General features: G+C 39.4%; 2 protein-coding genes and 1 long non-coding RNA gene across 3 annotated transcripts in view; all 3 read right to left on the bottom strand.

Moving 5' to 3' along the window:
* Window positions 1-9,879, bottom strand: part of LOC139412436 (mucin-2-like) — a 28,410-nt gene extending 18,531 nt beyond the window's left edge. Inside the window, exons 1-27 of the mRNA XM_071159226.1 lie at window positions 9,784-9,879; window positions 8,256-8,318; window positions 7,902-8,163; window positions 7,647-7,761; window positions 7,041-7,131; window positions 6,844-6,950; window positions 6,500-6,713; window positions 6,273-6,398; window positions 5,919-6,036; window positions 5,618-5,756; window positions 5,312-5,422; window positions 4,939-5,008; window positions 4,678-4,815; window positions 4,414-4,578; window positions 4,213-4,307; window positions 3,988-4,114; window positions 3,532-3,784; window positions 2,914-2,963; window positions 2,546-2,646; window positions 2,207-2,358; window positions 1,951-2,089; window positions 1,754-1,864; window positions 1,435-1,614; window positions 1,076-1,315; window positions 665-821; window positions 355-483; window positions 5-152 (exon numbers count right to left, since the gene is read on the bottom strand). Coding sequence (XP_071015327.1) covers window positions 5-152; window positions 355-483; window positions 665-821; window positions 1,076-1,315; window positions 1,435-1,614; window positions 1,754-1,864; window positions 1,951-2,089; window positions 2,207-2,358; window positions 2,546-2,646; window positions 2,914-2,963; window positions 3,532-3,784; window positions 3,988-4,114; window positions 4,213-4,307; window positions 4,414-4,578; window positions 4,678-4,815; window positions 4,939-5,008; window positions 5,312-5,422; window positions 5,618-5,756; window positions 5,919-6,036; window positions 6,273-6,398; window positions 6,500-6,713; window positions 6,844-6,950; window positions 7,041-7,131; window positions 7,647-7,761; window positions 7,902-8,163; window positions 8,256-8,318; window positions 9,784-9,856 — 3,674 coding nt within the window. The 5' untranslated portion in view covers window positions 9,857-9,879. The remainder of the gene's footprint in view (window positions 1-4; window positions 153-354; window positions 484-664; window positions 822-1,075; window positions 1,316-1,434; window positions 1,615-1,753; window positions 1,865-1,950; window positions 2,090-2,206; window positions 2,359-2,545; window positions 2,647-2,913; window positions 2,964-3,531; window positions 3,785-3,987; window positions 4,115-4,212; window positions 4,308-4,413; window positions 4,579-4,677; window positions 4,816-4,938; window positions 5,009-5,311; window positions 5,423-5,617; window positions 5,757-5,918; window positions 6,037-6,272; window positions 6,399-6,499; window positions 6,714-6,843; window positions 6,951-7,040; window positions 7,132-7,646; window positions 7,762-7,901; window positions 8,164-8,255; window positions 8,319-9,783) is intronic.
* A 5,440-nt stretch (window positions 9,880-15,319) lies between these two features.
* On the bottom strand, window positions 15,320-16,160 carry LOC139411537 (uncharacterized). The gene is made up of 3 exons (XR_011634608.1): window positions 16,039-16,160; window positions 15,692-15,790; window positions 15,320-15,449 (listed from the first exon to the last, which is right to left on the bottom strand). It is a non-coding gene; the product is annotated as an uncharacterized lncRNA (long non-coding RNA).
* Window positions 16,161-18,413: 2,253 nt separating this feature from the next.
* The window catches only part of LOC139412437 (mucin-5B-like), a 34,065-nt gene continuing 29,569 nt past the window's right edge, over window positions 18,414-22,909 (bottom strand). Inside the window, exons 56-65 of the mRNA XM_071159227.1 lie at window positions 22,709-22,807; window positions 22,223-22,321; window positions 21,737-21,835; window positions 21,251-21,349; window positions 20,773-20,863; window positions 19,898-20,080; window positions 19,580-19,751; window positions 19,081-19,328; window positions 18,704-18,887; window positions 18,414-18,616 (exon numbers count right to left, since the gene is read on the bottom strand). Of these exons, the coding sequence (XP_071015328.1) occupies window positions 18,414-18,616; window positions 18,704-18,887; window positions 19,081-19,328; window positions 19,580-19,751; window positions 19,898-20,080; window positions 20,773-20,863; window positions 21,251-21,349; window positions 21,737-21,835; window positions 22,223-22,321; window positions 22,709-22,807 (1,477 nt within the window). The remainder of the gene's footprint in view (window positions 18,617-18,703; window positions 18,888-19,080; window positions 19,329-19,579; window positions 19,752-19,897; window positions 20,081-20,772; window positions 20,864-21,250; window positions 21,350-21,736; window positions 21,836-22,222; window positions 22,322-22,708; window positions 22,808-22,909) is intronic.

A 22,909-nucleotide genomic window follows, 5' to 3' on the forward strand; every position in this document is an offset into this window, starting at 1 on the left:
ATACCATGTTTCACAGTTTTGTGCCGGAAGATTCTGTCCATTGGTGTACTGGTTTCCTTCATAGTCATAACAGCCACATTGTTCCCTCTCCACACACTTCATTGTCTCCTCATTGAAGTAAGGTTGTGCCGCAGGACAGTTAGGATAGCAGCCTGTAATAACCACAATAGCCAAGAGGTTACAAAAGGTCAAGTCTTGTTAAGGATAACAGTAGTCAGTGTAAATGTAGCCTGAGGCTGCTCAAACACAAAGCATGTATATTTATAACCATTGTTGGGGTCAGTTTCAATTACAATTGTTATTCAGAAGTCATCCACGTGAGACAAAATATGAGTTAGACGGTCATATCCCTACCTTCCAATGCTGGAATTAAACTAGAACAGTCTCCGGAAGGGTTTCTGCAGGTCTTCATACACTGAGCTCCACATGCCTTGTAGTGCCACTCACATTCTCCAGTGGGGTTGTAGTAATCACAGAACAGTGCTGTTTGTGGTGGACAAAATATGGTGGACAAAATATATTTCATTAATTGAACTAGAATAATGATCCCTTTTCATGATCAACTGTCCAATACGATAATGTGTTAACCTAGTCCAGTAATGAATTGACAAGTGCCGTAATGTAGTTGAAAATCACATTCAATAATGATTGTGAAGAAACTTACGGCAAATTCGAGGGGTTCTCCAGGTTACGCATGCTCCAGCTTCATTGCAGGCCTTTGCATAAGCTGCCACTGCGGTACAGAAGCACTCACAGTCTCCACCACTGTCACAAGCACATGAGTCTCTTACACAAGCATCGTAGTAAGGAGAGGGGTCCACCTTAAAAGCACAGCAATGTGTTGTAAGATATACAGGAGTTGCATGGTGAAGCACATTTCTTTGTCCACAAAAGACAATCCACATATCTTACTAGTATTAAAATCAAATCAAATCAAATGTTATTGGTCACACACACATGGTTAGCAGATGTTAATGCGAGTGTAGCGAAATGCTTGTGCTTCTAGTTCCGACCTTGCAGTAATATCTAACAAGTAATCTAACAATTATTAAATCCTATTTGAATATATCCATACCCGGTTCTGGCAGGCTGTGAAGACATCACTGTTAATGATACTGCACTGTTTCTGGGCCCAAGATGCTCTGTACGGGTTGGAGGAACATGGGTGCACTACAGCGGATACACTTGGGCAGCTTGATGAAACTTTCCAGCTGTTTCCAAATTCCACTGGATCAACAACTGTCGCCTGGGCTCTAGTGGTGAAGTCATTGTTTGCGTTGCCATCATAGTTTCCACACAGACCACACACTTGCCCCTGAAGAAAAGAGATCATGAATTAAAATGATTGACTTGGCAGGGTTATACAAAAGTCTCGGTAATATCAGGTTTGACTGAATACTGAATTCATTTCTTCATCAGAGTATCTTAATGTACCTGGTATTGTGGGCTAAGCTTGATAAAGAGACTGGTCTTCTTGTCCCACATGAGGATTAGACCACTTTTGACTTCAATAACCAGATAATTCCCCAGAAGGCTGATCTGTTTAGGAAACTGCTCTTCTGGAGTACTTCTGACAACTTGAGCGGTCCCATCTGCCAATATGAGCTCACTGGTCTGAAGAGGAAAATATGTTTTCATACATAACTTGGTCTGAAATCGGATCTCAACTTGATGTTTGGTTGATGATTTGTTGATTGTTCTTTACACGAGGGATGGAATGTACAGTATTGTGTGAAGTCAAGTTGCTCATTACCCCCATGAAGAGCTTGATGGTCTTGGAGCAGGTGGTGCCTTTAGTTCCACAAGGAACGTTCTCAGTGAGAACTCTGAAGCTGCCACTGCCATTAGTATTGCCACAGTAGTCCTGTGAGAATGAAAAATATTATTAATATGGTTAAAATTCACACTTTTCAATGCTGATACAATTCTATCAAATAAAGAGACACAAACCTGAATGAGAGTGTATTCACAGTTTCCATTAAAGTTGAACCTTTTCTCATCAAAGGTGATATAGTGACCCTCTCCGTAGATTGCACAAACTCCATCACAAAGATGTGTGGTACACTGCCATTGTCTGTCCTTGCAAGTACTGTGAACAACACACACATACTGTCACAAAAATTGCCTGACATTTTCTTCATTATTTGTACATCTGTGTTCTTTATGTTTTCTCCACCCTGAGGTGTAAGACATAAAACAGGCATACCATGTATTGCAGTCAACCTTAAGAGTCTCTCCAGCTTGGTAAGTAGCTCCATTGTGAGCACAAGGACAAAGTTCCTCCTTGATGCAGTCTCCGTTCCCATCAGACACCAGTCCGGTGGGGCACATACAACCTGATGTGCACTCTGTGCTGATCTAAAGTGATTGAACAAAGTGCACACAAATTAAAGAGATATGGACTATGTTTTTGTACACCGGGGGAGGAGGGGGGTGGGTATTTTACATAATTGAGATTCTCAAAAGTTTTTGTTCAGTCAACACAAAACTCAGTATAATAGTGACAGTATGTGACAATCCCATTTAGAGTGAATAAGGGACTCACACAGGTCATATCCAGAGTTTTGCAGCTCTTCTGACACTCTGAACCTGAAGCTCCTGGAGGTGCAGTTGAGCAGTTGAAGAAAACCATTGGCACTGTGCATACTGGGGATATATGAGAATACACGTTTAAAAAACTATTTTCAATTCTCAAACAAGCAGAATATAATGACCATATATCCAGAAATATCCACATTCATCATCATCATTAATCACATTGTCTTACATGAATTGCTTGAATCCTCTTGGTTCATTTCAAATGTACCTGTTTTGTGAAGGATGCATGTAAAGGGTTAAATCATATTGAGCCATGTATTTTATAAATTAATTAATAAATTAAATTAATAAATTGAAGGCAAAGATAAAACTTACTGAATGGTCTTGCTCCCCCAGTGCAACTCAGTGTCCCTTGTCTGCAAGTACTGTAAAATAGTTACAGTTAGTAAGACAATGAAATTAACAGCAAATATCATTATGACATGATTTAATACACAGTTTTGAATATATCCATGAAGTTTCATTTGTACTTGTATTTATTTTGGTCTCCTATCTTTATACGTATCAAATCAAATCAAATGTATTTATATAGACATTCTTACATCAGCTGATATACCAAAGTGCTGCACAGAAACCCAGCCTAAAACCCCAAACAGCAAGCAATGCAGGTGTAGAAGCACGGTGGCTAGGAAAAACTCCCTAGAATGGCCATAACCTAGGAAGAAACCTAGAGAGGAACCAGGCTCTGAGGGGTGGCCAGTCCTTTTTTTGGTTGTGCCGGGTGGAGATTATAACAGAACATGGCCAAGATGTTCAAATGTTCATAAATGACCAGCATAGTCAAATAATAATAATCACAGTAGTTGTCGAGGGTGCAACAGGTCAGCACCTCAGGAGTAAATGTCAGTTGACTTTTCATAGCCAATCATTGAGAGTATCTCTACCGCTCCTGCTGTCTCCTGCTGTCTTTATATGTATGAGGGAGGTGCTTACCAGGTGGCACCGTCTCTGCTGATAGTCTCTCCTGCAGGGACCACTGAGCCCTTGTCATAGCAGGGACAGTTGGTGGGGGCAACACACTGTCCAGCCTCGTCCATGTAGGTGCCCTCTGCACAGCCACAGCCGTCCACCGGAACAAACTTCACCTGGCAAGATTGGTCTGTCATGCTCAGTGAGCGGCAGGTGCGTCCACAGCTGGTCATGTCGTAGGTATAAACTGTTTGTCTGGGACAGGCGGCAAATTTATCTGAGAAAAGTAATTAGATATGAGTAGTATTAGCAAGATATTGATTTCCTTATATCTTTGTATTTGTGCAGTTATTTCTTCAGATTATTTGTACTTAGTAACTACTGTTGTTTCAGTAAAATCATTATATTCTAATAAATTTGCAGCACTCATTATAATGACACATTGCAAGAGGTCTCCATGGTGCCGTGCTGTCTACTCACTGCAGATAGTGTCTCTCCAGCCGCTGAGCTGGATACCCTCGGCAGCACAAGCGTGGACATAAGAGGAGACGGCAGCACACATGCAGTCCTCACTCTTCTCGCAGTTACAGCTGTCATACATGCAGTTCTGTTGGAAAAAGAGTCAACGTGTGTCAAGACTATAACCTCATCACATGAGAGTTTAATGATTTTACTTTGAGATCATATCCTTCTTAACTAACTTACGGTTTTGTAGGTGTCTGGTCTTATTTCAGAATGGCAAGGGGAGAACACTCCTTTAGGATCTGATAACATGGAACACCAGTGCTGGGCGTATTTCTCTGTGAAAAAGACAATCATAATTTCAACATAAGCATATACTATTTTATATAACTTTGTTATAATCATTCAATAAGTGATTGATCTATAGGCTTAATAAATATGTACCGTTTTCGATGCTCAAACTGCAGGGGTTTTCAAAGCTAGTCTTGACATCAGGGCAGCTGGCCATGGTCTTCCATGTGTTGGCAAAAGCTACAGCTGTGCCCTCCACCAATCCACTGATGACTCTGAACTCATCTGCCTGAACGTCATTGTAGTTTCCGCAAAGGCCTGTGGAAAATAATTGAAGCCATATGATGCTATTAGATTTTTATGAATAGAGATACTGAAGAAAAAGGTATGAAACTGGTGGATGAATCTGAAGCATACCACAGGTTGTTCCTTTGTAGGATGAGATGGCAGTTATGTAGATCTGCATAACTGGTGAAAGCTGGATCTGAAGTTGAACTCCAAGAGTTGTCTGGATAACAATGTAGAATGAGGAGGGCTTGAAGATGGTCACTTCAGCTGCAATACATGAAATAAATAGATGGACATCATTAAGGCTTCATCTAGTGAATATAAATGATATGGAGCTCATACACTGATCCACACTACAATTTAATTTGGCATTACAATGGATTGTCTCACCTGTATTGAGTGGGAGCTGAGAAAGAATCTGATTTACAAAAACACTTCCACATGACTGGACTCGGATCACCTGTGAATTAGATAAGATAATGGATTCTATAAAATTCTAATTGGTTCATATATGTTTATTGAATAATCTCCTCTAGACACAAACATTACCATGCATGAGCATTTTAAAAGATTGCAAACAGCCTGGCAATATTTGCCAAATCAGGGCAATTTTAAAGAAGGTTATTGTGGGTGTAGTCAAAAAGGTTTAGGGACATTTATTTGCAAGCCAGTATATTTATCTTCAAGAAGTGGTTTGGTTTTGAAATGAGTTGACAGGTCATTGTGTTATTTTCTCTGAAACATATTTGGGGAGTTGCCTTACGGTGGATCTGCTGGAGAGGGCAAGGGTAACAGCCCTCATACAGGTCTGAGTGTCAGTCAACCCACACTTCACAATGTCTCCCAGCACGGTGAATTCAGTTCCATTGCATTGCTGAAAGAAAACAAGCATGATTTTGAAGGCAAAAACATGAAATGAGAGTGACTCGTTTGGACCCATTTCTATGTCAACATATGGCTTGAGGAAAAGCTATTTTACCTCACCTTTTCACCTTAGTTTGCACTGAAAACGTATCAAGAGTTTCTACTTGCTTCTATTGCTTTGCTATACTGCACCACATGGACTGACCTTGGTCAGAATGTAAGAGCAGTCCCCATGGAAGGTGTAGGCTTTCCCATCATAGGTGTTGATGTGGGATCCTCCCTCCACAGAGCAGGTCCCAGGACAGTCCTTGTCTGTACAGGCCCACTGAACACCAGCACAGGTGCTAAAGGGAACATTTACAGGCTCATCTCACAACTGCATTCACACAGTATTTTAGAAATATTGATGATATAGTTTCTATAATCACAATGTAGATTTTGGCATGATTCATGAAAATGAGGCATGGGATATGTGATGTTTAAATCAGATGATGTACTTGGCCTACCATTCTTTACAGTTGCTGGTGTAAGATTCTCCAGATTTGTATACTTGTCCATTGTGGACACAGAGGCATTCACTCAATGGAATACAGCCACTGTTGCTGACATCATCAAAAACAGTACCTATTTGGTGAGAGATCAGGCAGAATTCAGTAGATTTAAGTTATTCTAATGTGTTCTTTACACAGAGAACTTCATTGACTCGAGAAAGTAACTGAGAGAAACATTCAATATTTACTTATTTCATTATCAAAGACTTTTGCACACATTGACATAAGAGGCATAATGGGTAAAAGGTGTGGTGTTTTCATGATGTGCTTGAGGTTAACTTTTACAACAGAGTTGAACCTATGTGGTACCTAGAGGACAGAAGCAGCCGTCTGTACAGTGGTCTTCACACAACTGGCTGGCCTCTGGGTTGGAGCAGGTGTCAACACAGGGGCTTCCACACTCCTGGTGCTCCATGTTGAAGGGGCATGTCTTATCTGAGAAAATAAACATTGTGATTAACAGTTTTCTTAAAATGTATTGTGAACATGATCATTTAGAGTTTGGTGGTCATGTTGGAGAGTATCTGCATACTTACAGCAGAACTGTTCAGTCCTCCATTGCTGGGGCTTCCCCCCTGCATGAACACACTGACGGGAGTACTCTGAGATGGTGTTGCACAGGCAGAAGGAGTTGGTGTTGTTATCACAGTGGCACAGGTCTGCCAGGCAGGTCTTGATGAAGGAGTCCATGTCCAAATAATTAGTGCAGCTACTGAAAGCTGCACTGGAGAACAGCTGCTGACAAAATTCCTACAAATAGAGACAAACCATAAAAGGTTACTATATAGAAAACATTTGTTGGATCACATGGAATAATTGCTATTTCTAAATTCTATTAACATTGTTTTGTATTCTTCTTCTGTGGTGTGAAATGGAATACCTCATCTCCACAACTCTCCACAGAAGTTAGCGTAGGCTCCTCACAGGCTTCCAGAGGGCCATCCAGTTTCCAGAGGTTTCCATAGTCCGAGCTAGAGAGTTCCCCACCTGCAACAACACAGACATTGACAATTAGCTTTTCCACCTACAGTATGTAATGTAGTTAAATTTCAATAGTTTGGTCAGATTTGTTTTTACCATTGATGACGAACTCGTTGTATGTTTGGACTTCATTGAAGTCACCACACAGTCCGCAGGTCTGGTTTCTGTACTTCTCGTTCATTTCAATCTGTAGAATGACCAGATACAATGTGTTTTGTCCACAAAATCTCATCCTGTTCAGCACCATTCACATGTTCAGTCTTGGCTATCCTAAATGTTAATACTCTTTATTTTTATTAAAGTCTTTGTATCAAAGTATTTTTATTAAAGTATTTGTCTTTATATTAGGAAGTGACAGAAAATGTAATTCAAATCTACAAATATTTGCAAACACTTCATCAAATAAACATTGGAACATTAGCCTGTATGTGTATAGGGTATACATCTTCACATATCCTGTTTAATTCATCCTCATTCTTCAGGTAATTCTGCCTTTCAATGTTAACATTTTAGGAGGGGAGTAGACAGTGCTTCAACCAACATGAGACAAGGAGCAGCAAAAAACAGATGTCTCTCACTCACGATCAACTGCTGATCATTGCCATTGAAGGCAAAGTTGATATGCTTTTAATCTAAAGAAAAATGTAACATTATTAACTAATCAACCATTGAAGAGGAAAATTAGAAATGCAGGTATTTTACCATTAGGGAGTCATCCTTGTTCCAAACAGCAACCAGCCCCAGTTTGGCTATGACCTTCACATTGGATGTAGTCTTCACGATGCTGACTCCAGACAAGCTGAACGGCAGGGTCACCCTTCAGGAGGAAGATGATACTTAAAGGTCATCCTATACATTATGATTATAAGTAATATTAAATTACAGAATGTAGCACATAAAATCCCCAAGAGAGGTGCTTGCAGAATGGCGAATCAGTCAAATGACAGGGAAACTCACGTCTGCCCATTGACCACAACACCACCCTTGGAAAGCTCCACCACTACACCATCCAGCTTCATGGTGATCTTGCTAATGGTGGGCTGGTTGTCCACCACCTGCCGCCTCATCTGGATGTTGAAAGCCTCATAGCTGCTCTTACACAGTGAGGTCACAACATGGTTGCAGGTGGAAGGGAGCTGGAAAAAGTCCCCGTCAAAGGTCTTGAAATGGTAGTTACCCCATGTGCTGCAGACCTGGTCATTGTGTGAGGCATTCACTCCTGAGGGACAAGGAATACAAATGTCAGTTCCATCTTAGCGTATTGATGGATACCCAGTCTTTTATTCGGTGTGCAATCGGTCAGAGATTTACCTGAAAGTGTGGGTATCGTTGTGATCATTGTCGGGATGATTGTTACACTTGTGGTGGGGCTCACTGAAATAAAAGCAATTCATGAGTATTTTACAATATTATCTGTACATTCCAGATGGAATTCAATCATTGCAGATTTAGATTGTTGCACTGCACTTTTAGAAGTGTATTTGATTTGCACAGCAGTATGTCCAGACGAAGGGACATTTGAAGCATGAAGCACACCATTCAATATTTACGGCGAACCTAAAGCTCCATTCAATCCGTATCGCCAAAGTTAAGCGCTATCGTGCAATGGAATTTAAATGAGAATGTTCCTGCGTTCGCAGAGTTTGCGTTCATGGTAAACACTGCATATGTCAGCTCAATCAGAAATTACCTTCACATTTCAAGTACGACAATAGGGATTGAATCGAGACCCTAGTTTACCAAAAGCTGCATGGTTAATGTGGCACTTCATTTCACTTGACAATTGATTCAAACAGCTGCAAGGGGATAACAATTGTGAAATCAATGTTTGAGGGTCAATCTTCTGTGCCTGAACTACTTTGATGTTCTATGAATTGTGTAGGTGTGGTCAAAGCTTTTGGAATTGTCAGCCCTGGCTGACAGGTCATCCGACACATGCAACGGGCCTGAAGCTTCCTTTATCAAGTGTCATCTGCTTTGTAAACTAAACACATTGAATTCCAATGACAGTTCAGTTGCTATTTTACATATTTATTCATCACATTTTTCCTGTCAGTATTATTTGAGTAATATCAAACATACTTACCACAACTATTATTTAACGATATACATTTTAGTTTTTGTCTGTATTCTGTTCTTGTTTTCATTCCCAATCAAAATGTTTATTGAACACGCCCATTTTGGGGAGTGCTTTATGTACTTATAACACTATAAACTACGCTACAACCACTCATGATAACAATCACAAATGATAACGATTTCTACGGAGTTTCAGATTTTTCAACACATATGTGTAACATTTTCAAATTTAGACAGGAACAATCTCATAAACAAATGTGTATAAGGAACAGAAATAGGATGAACATTTAAATGAATAATGTATTCATATGATCGTAGTAAATGAGAAAAAAGGAAAACCGTTATTACTGATTGAGTAAAAACTGTTACTGTATGCCTACTGTTGAATTCTTTAAAATGCATGTATAATACATGTAATCATTTTTCTGTGTGTTAGTACATTTCTGAAAAGCTAATACATTATTTTTTTTACATAATGAGATTTTACATAAAATATATAGTGTATGTTATCAAATCTGAAAGTGACCTAATCATACTAAACTTGTGGTTACAGCTTTTAAAACCTATCGAGTGTCAATCATCATAATCATTTGGCGTTGTCCTGAATATTTACTATTTGTAATTAACAATCAGTCTAATTTATGAAATAATATGTATATTTGACAGATTTGTCAGACTTTAAAAAATGTAGAAAAATCTATATTATAGTAATAATCAGAACAGTTTCTGATTTAGGCTAATGCATGAATATTCTACCAACCTGTTTGTGTTGATTTGATCAGTAGTACCAGGCATATCAGCCTCCATATCGGTGCATCCTTGGTTGTCCCCATGGTGATCCTGTGGGTAGTGAACAGGTCCTGCACAGGTGATATGAGAGAGGTGCTTAGGATGGATCTGGTTTTTATAACAACCTGTATTTGAGGAGGGACCTTAAAGGTTAACACAAAGGTGGGGCCAAAGGTTAAACATGGCTCAATGACGACTTTAAGACTTCAATGTTCTGTCTATGAGGTTTTTCAGAACATTAACAGTATATTAAGCATGAACATTTATATATAGATTTAGATATTTTCATTAAGTATTCTATTATTGGGATTAGTTGTGTACCCATATTTTATTATAAACTCAGGGGGTTCATAATGTCCTTTATTATAGACCTATACACCTATATTGCACAAGAGAAGTTACTTAATAGTCTTATGTGATTCCTTTTTTTACAGGGAGAGGTGCCTTCCTTCCTCATTCAGTATCTATTCACCTCAGGCAGCATCTCCTCTACAGTGGTTTGAGCTACTGGTATTTGGTATTGTATTAGGATCCCCATTATCCCAAATGCAGCAGATACTACTCCTGGTATCCACAACACAATACATGTTATTTTCTTTATGTAATGTAAATTTTTATGTATAATTACAGATACATTCATAATGAATAAGTAGTGAGGTTTGATAGAACAAAACAATGTATCCCCACAGCCATCAAAAAGTCAGCCAATGTATTGCGGATTAAAAATACATTCATCCTCTCTATTGGCTCAGTATCTTGAGCACACATTGTCCAAATGCAAACATTTGTCTCGCTGCTGTTGCTCAAAGGAGCGATCGGGCTAATTGTATTCATAGTAGTATTCATGGACTAGTGTGACTCACCGAGCTTATCCAGGAACTGCATCCTGATTAAAAAATATATATATATATTAAATTGAAAATAATGAAAAAATAATTTGAACACACTAATGTGCATTTTTGCACAACTATTGTAAGTATTATTTCACAACTATTAGAACATTAATCACTTCAGCTTTCTCATATGGCCACTAAGTCTATCAACCGTATCAACCTATTATTTTTGGGGTGTTTTTAAACTCAACAGGAATAACTAGTTTGTATATAGCACATACAGCCCATGCTGTTGCAAAATTAACTGAGCTTTAGTAACACATTAGCATTTCTTATGTTTCATAGCATATCTATTTTTTCCAAATTCATGTTTGAAAATGTTACTTTTTAAAACTTTTTTGTCAAACGTTCCTTGTTCAATTGATGGTTGTCATTTTAAGGCTTATGGTTATTGTTAAGATTCAACATACCTTCAAACCCTCACTTTAAGCATACATTTTAAAAACGTCAATATGTTACGTGTCTCAACATAAATATGTGCCATTTTTTTAATAACATGTAAAATATCACACTAAATGACCAGAAAGTACACATTTGACTTAAAACCCATTAAACAAGTTTGCTATACCTGCATGGCTTTCTATATTTCATTTTACATTGATACTAACTTATTTTACCACAGATGTACATGTAACTGCCAAAATAAAGGAATCACTTGAGTAAATGAGGGATACAAATTGAAAAGCAGCTGCTTCCACACAGATGGGGTTCCTGAGTTAATTAAGCAATTAACATGGTTGTGTGTGTGTGTGTGTGTGTGTGTGTGTGTGTGTGTGTGTGTGTGTGTGTGTGTGTGTGTGTGTGTGTGTGTGTGTGTGTGTGTGTGTGTGTGTGTGTGTGTGTGTGTGTGTGTGTGTGTGTGTGTGTGTGTGTGTGTGTGTTTCAGTCACCAGATCTCAACCCAACTGAACACCTATGGGATATTCTGGAGCGGAGCCTGAGACAGTGTTTTCCGCCGCCATCAACAAAACAACAAATTATGGAATTTGTCATGGAAGAATGGTGTTGCATCCCTCCTATAGAGTTCCAGACACCTGTAGAACTTATGCTGAGGCGCATTGAAGTTTTTATGTTCTAACGCACAATTAAGACACTTTATGTTGGTGTTTCCTTCATTTTGGCAGTTCTGTCAATCTAAATCCTGCTTGGTTTTAGTGGTTTTCCTGCCATGAATGTAACACATGACATTAAATATTGTACCGTCAGTTGATCAACATTTGTGGAAGAATTGCCTTTTTCTATGAGGTCAATCATCTAACTTTTTTTTATCATCCATTGCTAACAGAGCCGACCAGAGCCGACCAGAGCCGACCAGGGCCGACCAGAGCTGACAGAGCCGACCAGAGCCGACAGAGCCGACGTATGTGTGAAATGATCATATCTGTGTATGATCATGTCTACATTCATCTACTATAGGGAAGAATCTGTTGCAGGTTTGTAGGTTAGTACTTTTTGTATCTGACCCATCTTTACATTGGACAATGGAATATTCATAGTGGTCAATCTGGAATTCATACAGAGCTCAAACCTCACTATCGTACCTAGGGCGCTCTACCAAAATGCTATTGACTGATTTATGACTGATAATTGGCCCAGCCTTTAAATGTCTTTCACACCGCCTAGGTGGTTTCTTTCCTAACAAAGCCATCGCTGACTGAATAGCCTATCCATCCTTCCCCACCCATCCCCACCTTGGTCTTGCCAGAGGCTGTGTGCGGCTCCACCTTACCCAAAGGCTTCAACAATGTTTGATGATTTTAGCAGCTCTGGGTTGCGTATTTGACTGCTCTATCGTCATAGCTATACTTGGTTTATGTATAGAACCATTATTACACAAGCTCTGGGTAAATAGATTGAGGTTGAGTGTAAACTCAATTCAGCGTACTGAAGTAATATTAAACAGCGCAAGTTGATGAGCACTTTGAATAACTCAAACAAACTGTGATGATTTATGGGTGACAGCTTAATGTTAAGTGTAACTAAAGGTTAGATTAAGGTAGGTTGATACAGGAACCTTTATGTAAAAGTAAGTGTAATATTAAAACATGTTGAATAAAGTGGGAGAAATGACTCAGGATTAACTATCCAGGGTGGAGCACACAGTTAAGCAACATATGTTTACTGTTTATTGGCTATATAGGCTAGTAAAGAGAGGTTCCCTAACAACACCATGTTTGAGAAATGTTTACATAAAAAATAAAAAAAATTGCTTAATTAATTGACTCATTTATTTATTATATTAATAGGTATTTTACTGCCCCTGGTCTAATTATGTCAAACATATGACCCACTTTTTGTGAGCTCAGAGTTCCTTTTTGATGACTTGGCAGCAAGTATACAGTGCCTGGAGATGGGTAAAACTAATAAACAGTCCTAGTATTATGGCCTTTGTGCAATGGGGTCCCTATTAAGGTGACCCTACCTGTTCTACTGCTTACTTTTAATCTCACAGGAATGTTGTTTGCCTACATAGGTGGGACTTTCAATGTTGATTCAGCGTCAATACAATTAGCATTGAAAAGTGTATCTAATCCACTCCACCTCAAGGCATGATCTTCTAAAAATCTGTCTACCCTGCCCATAGCACCACACAGACTTTTATTTAAATAAATGGTATGTTTTTGAAAATCATTCTCTTTCATATTAGGGGCTTCAAAAAAACTGTAGAAAGTATTTTTCCTTTTAAACAGCCTCAACATTTTGTTGTCCTTTTGGACACTTGTTGTGCCAGTTGTAGACAAGTCAGTACAACATGATCATGTTATAAAGCAGGCAGAGTGCTCTTTTCTGCAATATTAGTTTTGATTTGAATCAAGTTTATTTCACATTTTGTCTGATTTTTGTGAGGTTATATCATTGGTAAGGTAAGTCATCTGTAACAGAGGACTGGTTATAATAGCAAAATTGTTATTTAATTCCCTCCAACTAAGGTGGGAACCTTCTCATTTCTGTTCACGCAGTTTGACAAACACTATCAAAAACATTTGAAATAAATTGTTTAAGTGCATAATACTTTATTACTTTATTAGTCCATCAAAGATGAAAATGTGTCTTTAGTACTGTATAGAGAGGAGCACAGGGTCAGCCACAGTGTTGTCCCTGGATATATCTAGAGGTTAGCTAAGTGCGTTGCTCAAGGACAACAGTAGGAAGTGGCGCCAGGGATCTGAAACCAGCAACCTTCTGATTACTGATCCGTTTTTCTGAACTAACACCATCTCAAATGTAAATAAGTGTTTGACACTTTGAATTGTGGTTGTTTATCTGGAAGAGGATAGGCCATTGTTGAACTGGGTGTCTGCAATCAAATATTTCAAATATTTCTCAACAGACTTTCAAAAGGAATGAAAACAAGAACGTGGTATGTATGCATAGCCTATTGCCAACTTTATTTATGTGTTTTGAATGGCTAAAACAAAACTAAATTTGACAAAAAAGCTGAAACTTTTTCTCCTTCTAGGAGATTACTTTGCAGGAAAGTGAACAACTTGAGCATAAATAGAGAACTAATCTAAGCAGTAAAGGGATAGTAGTGGAGAGTCATTCATCTTCTCCTGCGTCGTGACCCTGCGACCTGGGTCGCCTCTGGGGTCACGCACTCTGTCCTCTGGCAGCCACATTTATTGATGTGAATGTAGGAGTGGTTGAACTTTGACCCGTCTGGGCAGATCATCTCCACTTCCTTCTTGGTGGTGGATACTTCCCGACAACAGGTACAAGAGCGCTCCATCATGTTGGCCTCAAGAGAATACCTGAAAACATAAAGGAGAGGCGATGTTATTATGCGGATGTAGTGATGGTAGCAGTTGTAATTATATAACATTGGCTGTGTTTAAACAGGCAGCCGAATTCTGATGTAATGACCAATCAGATGAGCTCTTTTGACAATAATTGGGCAGAATATCAGCATAGGGCTGCCTTTGTAAACACAGCCATTGTAACATAACATATTAGTGAAAATATAATTTGTAGTTTGCATTTAGACAGGCAGCCCAATTCTATTTAATTGGGAGGATTAATGTGTTAGTGTTCCTGAAATATTTCAGGAATGATCAAAATACTCACATGGCGTAGGTGCCACAGGATCCTCCGCATGTTGTCACTTCCACCTCGTTTGCAGACTTGCACCCATTGCTGTCCAGGTACACTTTTCCCTTTGTCACGTTGCATGGCTTATATGTTGGAACACCTGCACACAAAAGTGACATTTTCCAATACCTGATAAAGGGCAAGAATGATTTACAAATGTCTATCACAAAGGATGGTGTTAAAAATACACTCACAGACATGGCAGCAACCATCTGGAGCAATGACTTCAGTTCCCTTAAAAACAAGAAAATAGAAGAAAAAACAAGAACATTTTTAAGTCACTGGCGTAGCGTTTACCAAACTCACTCCACATGTTTTTCAGTGCAGTGTTCTTGCATTGTTCACTTTACGCAACAGGTGTAAATAACCTCACATAAATACACAGTAGGTACGCAACAGGCCTTGGTCTGAGCGACTGGGCATATTTAAACTGTATTTCACAAGTATGAATTTGCACATTGTCCAGTTTTTAAATGGGCCAGTTTCCCAGACCCAGATAATTTGCCAGATAGTTATTGTAACTCACGGGTATGCAATCTTCTGGGTGGAAGTCAGGGCACACGGTTTTAGCCTCAATTGGGATGAATTGGTCCATAATCTTTACGCACTCAAACTTGAGACACTTGTCTCCAGATGGTATCCAGATGGAACCAGGCTATAGAGGTGAGAATGTGAAATATATTAACAGGAGATTCTTCAAATGATAAAAGATAAGATATACTATATCATCGCTAAGATAGTTATTTTGTGTAACACTTGAGTGCTAGATTAAAATTACATGTTGCTCTTTTTAAATAATCAAGGGAAATAGGACTGTATGTTTTATGAATTGTAAAAAGTAACAAAAAATTGTGAATCTGTGTGAGAGATAAATAATGCTGCCTGATGCTATTTTACCTGAATAGTGTGTGTGGTATTATCTGGCAGCATAACCACACAGCTTGTCTGTACACACTTCCCACAACACTGCCCAGGAACAGCTTGATGATCATAGCCCTGAAAGGAAGAAGACAGACCAGAGAGGAGAAAACCTTTATGATGTGCACATGATCTCTCTTATACCAATTTGTGATCCTGGTAACTCACTAGTAAATTACACTTATCCAGTAGTAGTCCAATAGTGAACGCAGAGGAATCAGTGTTATTATAATATTTTTACATGGATAAGGACTCACATTACACTAAGTATGTTGAATTACATAATGAGGCTAAAGTGTGTAGATGTGTCAATGGAGATCACTTACCTGCTGGCAGTGAGTGTCACATTCAGTAGGTTGACACTCAATGATATGTAGATGGGATTGGGCATCCACCCTGTCACCACACACACAATTCTTGCACTTGTCCCCAGGAACATTGGCACCTGGCTGGAATGAGAAAATACAATATTTCAATGGAAAATCTATGAATTGAGATGCTTTTTTTTGTCCTATCTAATCTCATACATGGATTGACCAAAACATTTTTTGTTGGCACCCTGATAGCTTAATGAAGGTATTTGTTTAGTTTAACTTATTTTATTTTTTTTGCGTATGCAAGTAAAATAACATTGTCCTCTTTTAATAAGTTACATTCAAAAGTGTTGATAATTTATAAGTGGTGGGACAGGCCAAATAACATAGCATAGAACGCATCCGCACCTGATATTCAGTGTTGTTAAACACACAGACATCCTTTGGCACTGTGGGGCAAAGAACATGGATAATCACTCAATACTGCAAGTAACATGTTGGGATTTCTGTAATATGCACAAATACTGTACACACACACTCAAGCACATGCAAACTCATACTCACCGCATTGATAAGTTGGGCAGCAGACTCCCATAGTTGCCTCTATCTCAAATCCGACTGGACAAGTTATCTTGGAAGTAGAGCATCGTGTGACATCACACTCTGTTTGGAAAGAAACAACTATTGTTTTAAAAAATATGCAAGTAGCCACATTGGTTGGATATATTAGGTAATCACCAAAAATATAAATGTTTTTAAAGAGTTGTTCCAAAGCCCCCATAAAGAGAATATTATCCAAGGAAGTCACTCACCGCATTTGTCCTTTTGACAACAGTCAACAGTTTCTACGACCTTAACTTGGCCCTCCTGATCACAGGTGAGAGGAGGCTGATGTTGGCATGCCACCGGCTGGCACTGGATTTCCAGACTGTATGGGTCACATACACAATCCTGGCAGTTGCTCACCCAGGTCTCATTAGCCTGCAATGAGGAATATTTTAAGCACATCAAGGTTTGTATGGACACTACCAGTACAAGGTTTAATCATTTAGTGTGTGGAATCATAAATTACTGAAGTGCTTTGTTCTATGAAAAGCACTATAGAAATGTAATACATTATTGTTATTATTATAGTTATTATTATTGCATACATTATTATACATGATTGTCAAAAGTGAACTACCCACATGATGTTAATGTGTATATCAGAAATGAATAGTTGTTCTTCCCTACTAAAACCTGTGAGTGAAATTCAAACACAATTTTACCTCTTTCCATTCTCCATTTGGCAACGGACAAATATCTGATGAACCAAAGAGAAAAAAATACATTCAAAAACGAAGTCATTGAAGTCCATTCCACTACTTTGTTTTGATAATGTACTGTATGTACCGGAATCACTTGATAAAATCAATATCAATCAAAATAAACCAAAACCCACACCATTGAAGTATCTGAAAAATGCTGTGGACATTTAAAAAAAAAATCAATTTCAAAAGACAACTACAGTAGCAACGAACAATTAACACTTTGTGCTTCCCAAAGTGAAGGCCAGCAGGATGTAGCTACTATCACAGCACAATACTGTAGGTCCCCACACCCTCAATATACAATGCTGTTATTTGACCATTCTTACCACAGCTGGGGATACAGTAGTTTGAGCTGGAACTCATCAAAGTGGTACCAGGAGGGCAATAGCATCCCTCCAATTGTATATCTCCCATGACGCTGAACTCATTTTGAGTCTGGATGAATTTAAAATTGTACCTGCAGAGATATTCAAAAAAAGTTTCAATAGCTGAGAGACTTTTCCTAGTCGTTATACCCATCCACTGAACAACAACAGCATTATACATACCAGGCATTACAGGTTGGTTCAACTTGTGGACCGCAGGCATTATAAACCTTGGGTTTCTCGCATGTGAAGTCTGTAGCAGGTGAGATAAAAAGGTTAATTACCAATAAGCTACATCATAGAGAGGTTGTCTGAGCTTTATGGTCTTGAGGAGTGACCTACTTACCACATTGTCCATTTGTATAATTTCTCCACTCAATACAGACTCCTGCTTGTGCACATGCATCAGCATAGGTCTGCAAGCTGGTGCAGCCAATGGTAACATCATCCATATGGCACACATCAAAGAAACATGCCACAAGGAATGGCTCATAGGGGATTATCTTATGGCAACTCTCAAAGACCCTTGAAAAGATGTCATGCTTCAGTTAGAGTAGATATTTAAATATGTTAATTCACTTTGTTTTGTCATCAGGCTTTGTCAAATGATTGCCGTGTTTTAGTATGTCAAGTTACTGTTCGCACTGAGATTATTCTGATTGAGAGGTTATCGATACTACAGAGGAGATGTATTGTGAATACTAATTGCTACTTACTTGCTTTGAATGAGATGACAAATGGGTGGATCGCAGCCTGTTGGTGGTGTTGGTGTCGGTTCTGGTGGTGGTAGTGGTGGTGTGCACTGACTGTTATTGTGGTCAGCAACATGCCATTGGTGTGCCATGTCTGGACAAGATGAATCGATAGTTCCATCTGGCAAGCGGCAGTCATCTGTCCGGTTGTTGTCACATGTACCTGAATAAGATTGAAAACCATCGTTAGACAATGAGACATCATGGGGTAATCATGGCAACAGAGTGACCATAAAACACCTGTACTCACCACACTGTCCCTCAGTGTTGCCACTGAACTGGTCCCAGGGCAGGTATATGCTAAACATAAGACCAGTGAAAGACACCTTGGCATTAATTGCTGGTATGACTAAAAGGGTCTCAATTCCGTTGTCTGTGATGCGGAAGTCCTTGGTCTCATATGCTGGGATGATGCGTTGCTGGTTTACATAAATCTAAGACAAAAATATTAAGAGATCGACAAAATGGTTACAATAATTTCTATACCCAATGTCTCCTATATCTAATACATAGAGGAAGTATATCCATCTTAAATGAAAGCTAATAAATATTTAAGCTAATCGAAAATCTAATCTCTATTCTAGGAAAAATTTCTTGAAGATACAGCATTTGAGATATTTTAATTACCAGACTTGTGAAAACTCCATCAACGTCCTTCTTGGTCATGAATATCTTGTAAGATTGGTAATAAATTGTCAGAGACTGAGGACAGGAAAGTCCATCTGGGGCATCACAATAGTAATTGTCGATTACAACACTGAAGTTGTACTTTGGCAGGATTTCTTTGACCAAGACGTAAGAACAATTTCCTTGGAAGCCATAGTATGTTCCATCAAAGGTGACATAGTGAGGGTCTCCCCAACCATAGCAGATACCTTAGTAAGAAGAGAACAATTAGCATTTAGAAGGACACGGATATGGAATGTTTTATGCTAAATGAATAGTGTGGTGCTGAAATGTTTCCAATGTGAGACATTCATGTGCATGTACTGCTATTAACTATAAGATAACTCTAAACCAGTCAAGAGTAAGGATTATTTTTCAGATTTTGAACTAAAATCAATCGATAAAGTACAATTTGTAAAACAAAGACTAAACTTTTTTTAAAACTTTGTTGTGAACTTACATTGACACTCATAGTGGAAACAACATCCAGATTCGTCATACACTTTGATCGGAGGATAGTTATTTTCACATGCTATTGGCTTCGGAGTCTCACAATGTACATGCTCATAAATAACTTTCCCGTTGGCGCATGTTCCGTTGGTGCACTGGTTATGTTTCCAGCTGTCACCGTTCTACAAACACAGACAAATATTAGGCTTGCAGGAAATGTCTACAAAATCATACAATTTTTTATGTGTTTTTATGAATCACCATTTTGTAAATAATAATTCCTATGGAATGTTTCCACAAAAGTTTTTATCTATAGAAGAGCAAATACCTGTCTTGGAGGATGTTCATGGGGACAGTGTTGCTCAATTGTAGATTTTGGGGTGGTGGTTGGTCTTTCTGTTGTATGTGGTATTGTTGTTGTTGTTGGGAGCAGTGTAGTGGTGGGTGAAGTAGTGGTAACTGGGGTAGTTGTTACATCACATCTGAAGGAACGGGTTTCTACTTTGCAAGTCTTGTTGCAGAGACCAATGTAGCACCATCCATCATGGTCAGAGACATTGTAAACAATTGAGCCTGAAAGTATTTTGAAGAGTATTACATTTTGTACAATTGAACATGCATAATTCAATATAAACTGAATATTATGAATGACTGAACTAATGGTAAAATACAAAAGGTTTCAAATGTGAAAAGGTGGAAAATAAAAACTTACCAATGGAGAAATCACGATGATTGAAATGGCAAAAACAAACGGGTTCAGTGGATGTAATTGTTGGTGATGTTGTTCCACCAGATGTTACAGGAAATGAGGTTGTAGGAAAAGTACTAGTTATGGGTGGCTGAGTTGTTGTTGTTGTTGTCGTGGGAACAAATTCTGTGGTGATCGGGATGTGTGTTGTGGGAGGACATTGACAACATTTCACTCGTATCTCGTAATCGAAGCACTTTTGCTGAAGACCTTGCTCATTGTTTTTACAAATCAGTCCAACGGATGGATTGCAAGTCACGTCTTGGCCAAGCTGAGAGATCTGAAGTCCAGGGTATTGTTTTGCTCTACATTCAACTGCCTCTGGAGCTGAGCAAATGTGATAACCACTAGCAATGATGTTCTTAATGGATTCATTATCTCCACCTTCAGAGCCAGAGGTTGGCTGACCAAGGTTGATCCAGTCTGACCACACACAACTTTCTTCACCAGTGCACTGGGTAGTTGATGCTCCTGTTGAGGTTGATGTAGGAGTAGAGGTTGGAGTTGTAGTAGAAGGCAGAGTAGTTGTTTTTGTGGTAGATGGAGCTGTCGAAGTTAAGATTGTAGTAGTGGGTGTAGGAGTCGTGGTCGACAGAACTGTTGTTGTTGTTGTTGTTGTTGTCGGGATGTGTGTTGTGGGAGGACATTGACAACATTTCACTCGTATCTCGTAATCGAAGCACTTTTGCTGAAGACCTTGCTCATTGTTTTTACAAATCAGTCCAACGGATGGATTGCAAGTCACGTCTTGGCCAAGCTGAGAGATCTGAAGTCCAGGGTATTGTTTTGCTCTACATTCAACTGCCTCTGGAGCTGAGCAAATGTGATAACCACTAGCAATGATGTTCTTAATGGATTCATTATCTCCACCTTCAGAGCCAGAGGTTGGCTGACCAAGGTTGATCCAGTCTGACCACACACAACTTTCTTCACCAGTGCACTGGGTAGTTGATGCTCCTGTTGAGGTTGATGTAGGAGTAGAGGTTGGAGTTGTAGTAGAAGGCAGAGTAGTTGTTTTTGTGGTAGATGGAGCTGTTGAAGTTAAGATTGTAGTAGTGGGTGTAGGAGTCGTGGTCGACAGAACTGTTGTTGTTGTTGTTGTTGTTGTCGGGATGTGTGTTGTGGGAGGACATTGACAACATTTCACTCGTATCTCGTAATCGAAGCACTTTTGCTGAAGACCTTGCTCATTGTTTTTACAAATCAGTCCAACGGATGGATTGCAAGTCACGTCTTGGCCAAGCTGAGAGATCTGAAGTCCAGGGTATTGTTTTGCTCTACATTCAACTGCCTCTGGAGCTGAGCAAATGTGATAACCACTAGCAATGATGTTCTTAATGGATTCATTATCTCCACCTTCAGAGCCAGAGGTTGGCTGACCAAGGTTGATCCAGTCTGACCACACACAACTTTCTTCACCAGTGCACTGGGTAGTTGATGCTCCTGTTGAGGTTGATGTAGGAGTAGAGGTTGGAGTTGTAGTAGAAGGCAGAGTTGTTGTTTTTGTGGTAGATGGAGCTGTTGAAGTTAAGATTGTAGTAGTAGGTGTAGGAGTCGTGGTCGACAGAACTGTTGTTGTTGTTGTTGTTGTTGTCGGGATGTGTGTTGTGGGAGGACATTGACAACATTTCACTCGTATCTCGTAATCGAAGCACTTTTGCTGAAGACCTTGCTCATTGTTTTTACAAATCAGTCCAACGGATGGATTGCAAGTCACGTCTTGGCCAAGCTGAGAGATCTGAAGTCCAGGGTATTGTTTTGCTCTACATTCAACTGCCTCTGGAGCTGAGCAAATGTGATAACCACTAGCAATGATGTTCTTAATGGATTCATTATCTCCACCTTCAGAGCCAGAGGTTGGCTGACCAAGGTTGATCCAGTCTGACCACACACAACTTTCTTCACCAGTGCACTGGGTAGTTGATGCTCCTGTTGAGGTTGATGTAGGAGTAGAGGTTGGAGTTGTAGTAGAAGGCAGAGTAGTTGTTTTTGTGGTAGATGGAGCTGTTGAAGTTAAGATTGTAGTAGTGGGTGTAGGAGTCGTGGTCGACAGAACTGTTGTTGTTGTTGTTGTTGTTGTCGGGATGTGTGTTGTGGGAGGACATTGACAACATTTCACTCGTATCTCGTAATCGAAGCACTTTTGCTGAAGACCTTGCTCATTGTTTTTACAAATCAGTCCAACGGATGGATTGCAAGTCACGTCTTGGCCAAGCTGAGAGATCTGAAGTCCAGGGTATTGTTTTGCTCTACATTCAACTGCCTCTGGAGCTGAGCAAATGTGATAACCACTAGCAATGATGTTCTTAATGGATTCATTATCTCCACCTTCAGAGCCAGAGGTTGGCTGACCAAGGTTGATCCAGTCTGACCACACACAACTTTCTTCACCAGTGCACTGGGTAGTTGATGCTCCTGTTGAGGTTGATGTAGGAGTAGAGGTTGGAGTTGTAGTAGAAGGCAGAGTTGTTGTTTTTGTGGTAGATGGAGCTGTCGAAGTTAAGATTGTAGTAGTGGGTGTAGGAGTCGTGGTCGACAGAACTGTTGTTGTTGTTGTTGTTGTTGTCGGGATGTGTGTTGTGGGAGGACATT

This window comes from Oncorhynchus clarkii, chromosome 6 (assembly GCF_045791955.1).
Source record: "Oncorhynchus clarkii lewisi isolate Uvic-CL-2024 chromosome 6, UVic_Ocla_1.0, whole genome shotgun sequence".
NCBI lineage: Eukaryota > Metazoa > Chordata > Actinopteri > Salmoniformes > Salmonidae > Oncorhynchus > Oncorhynchus clarkii.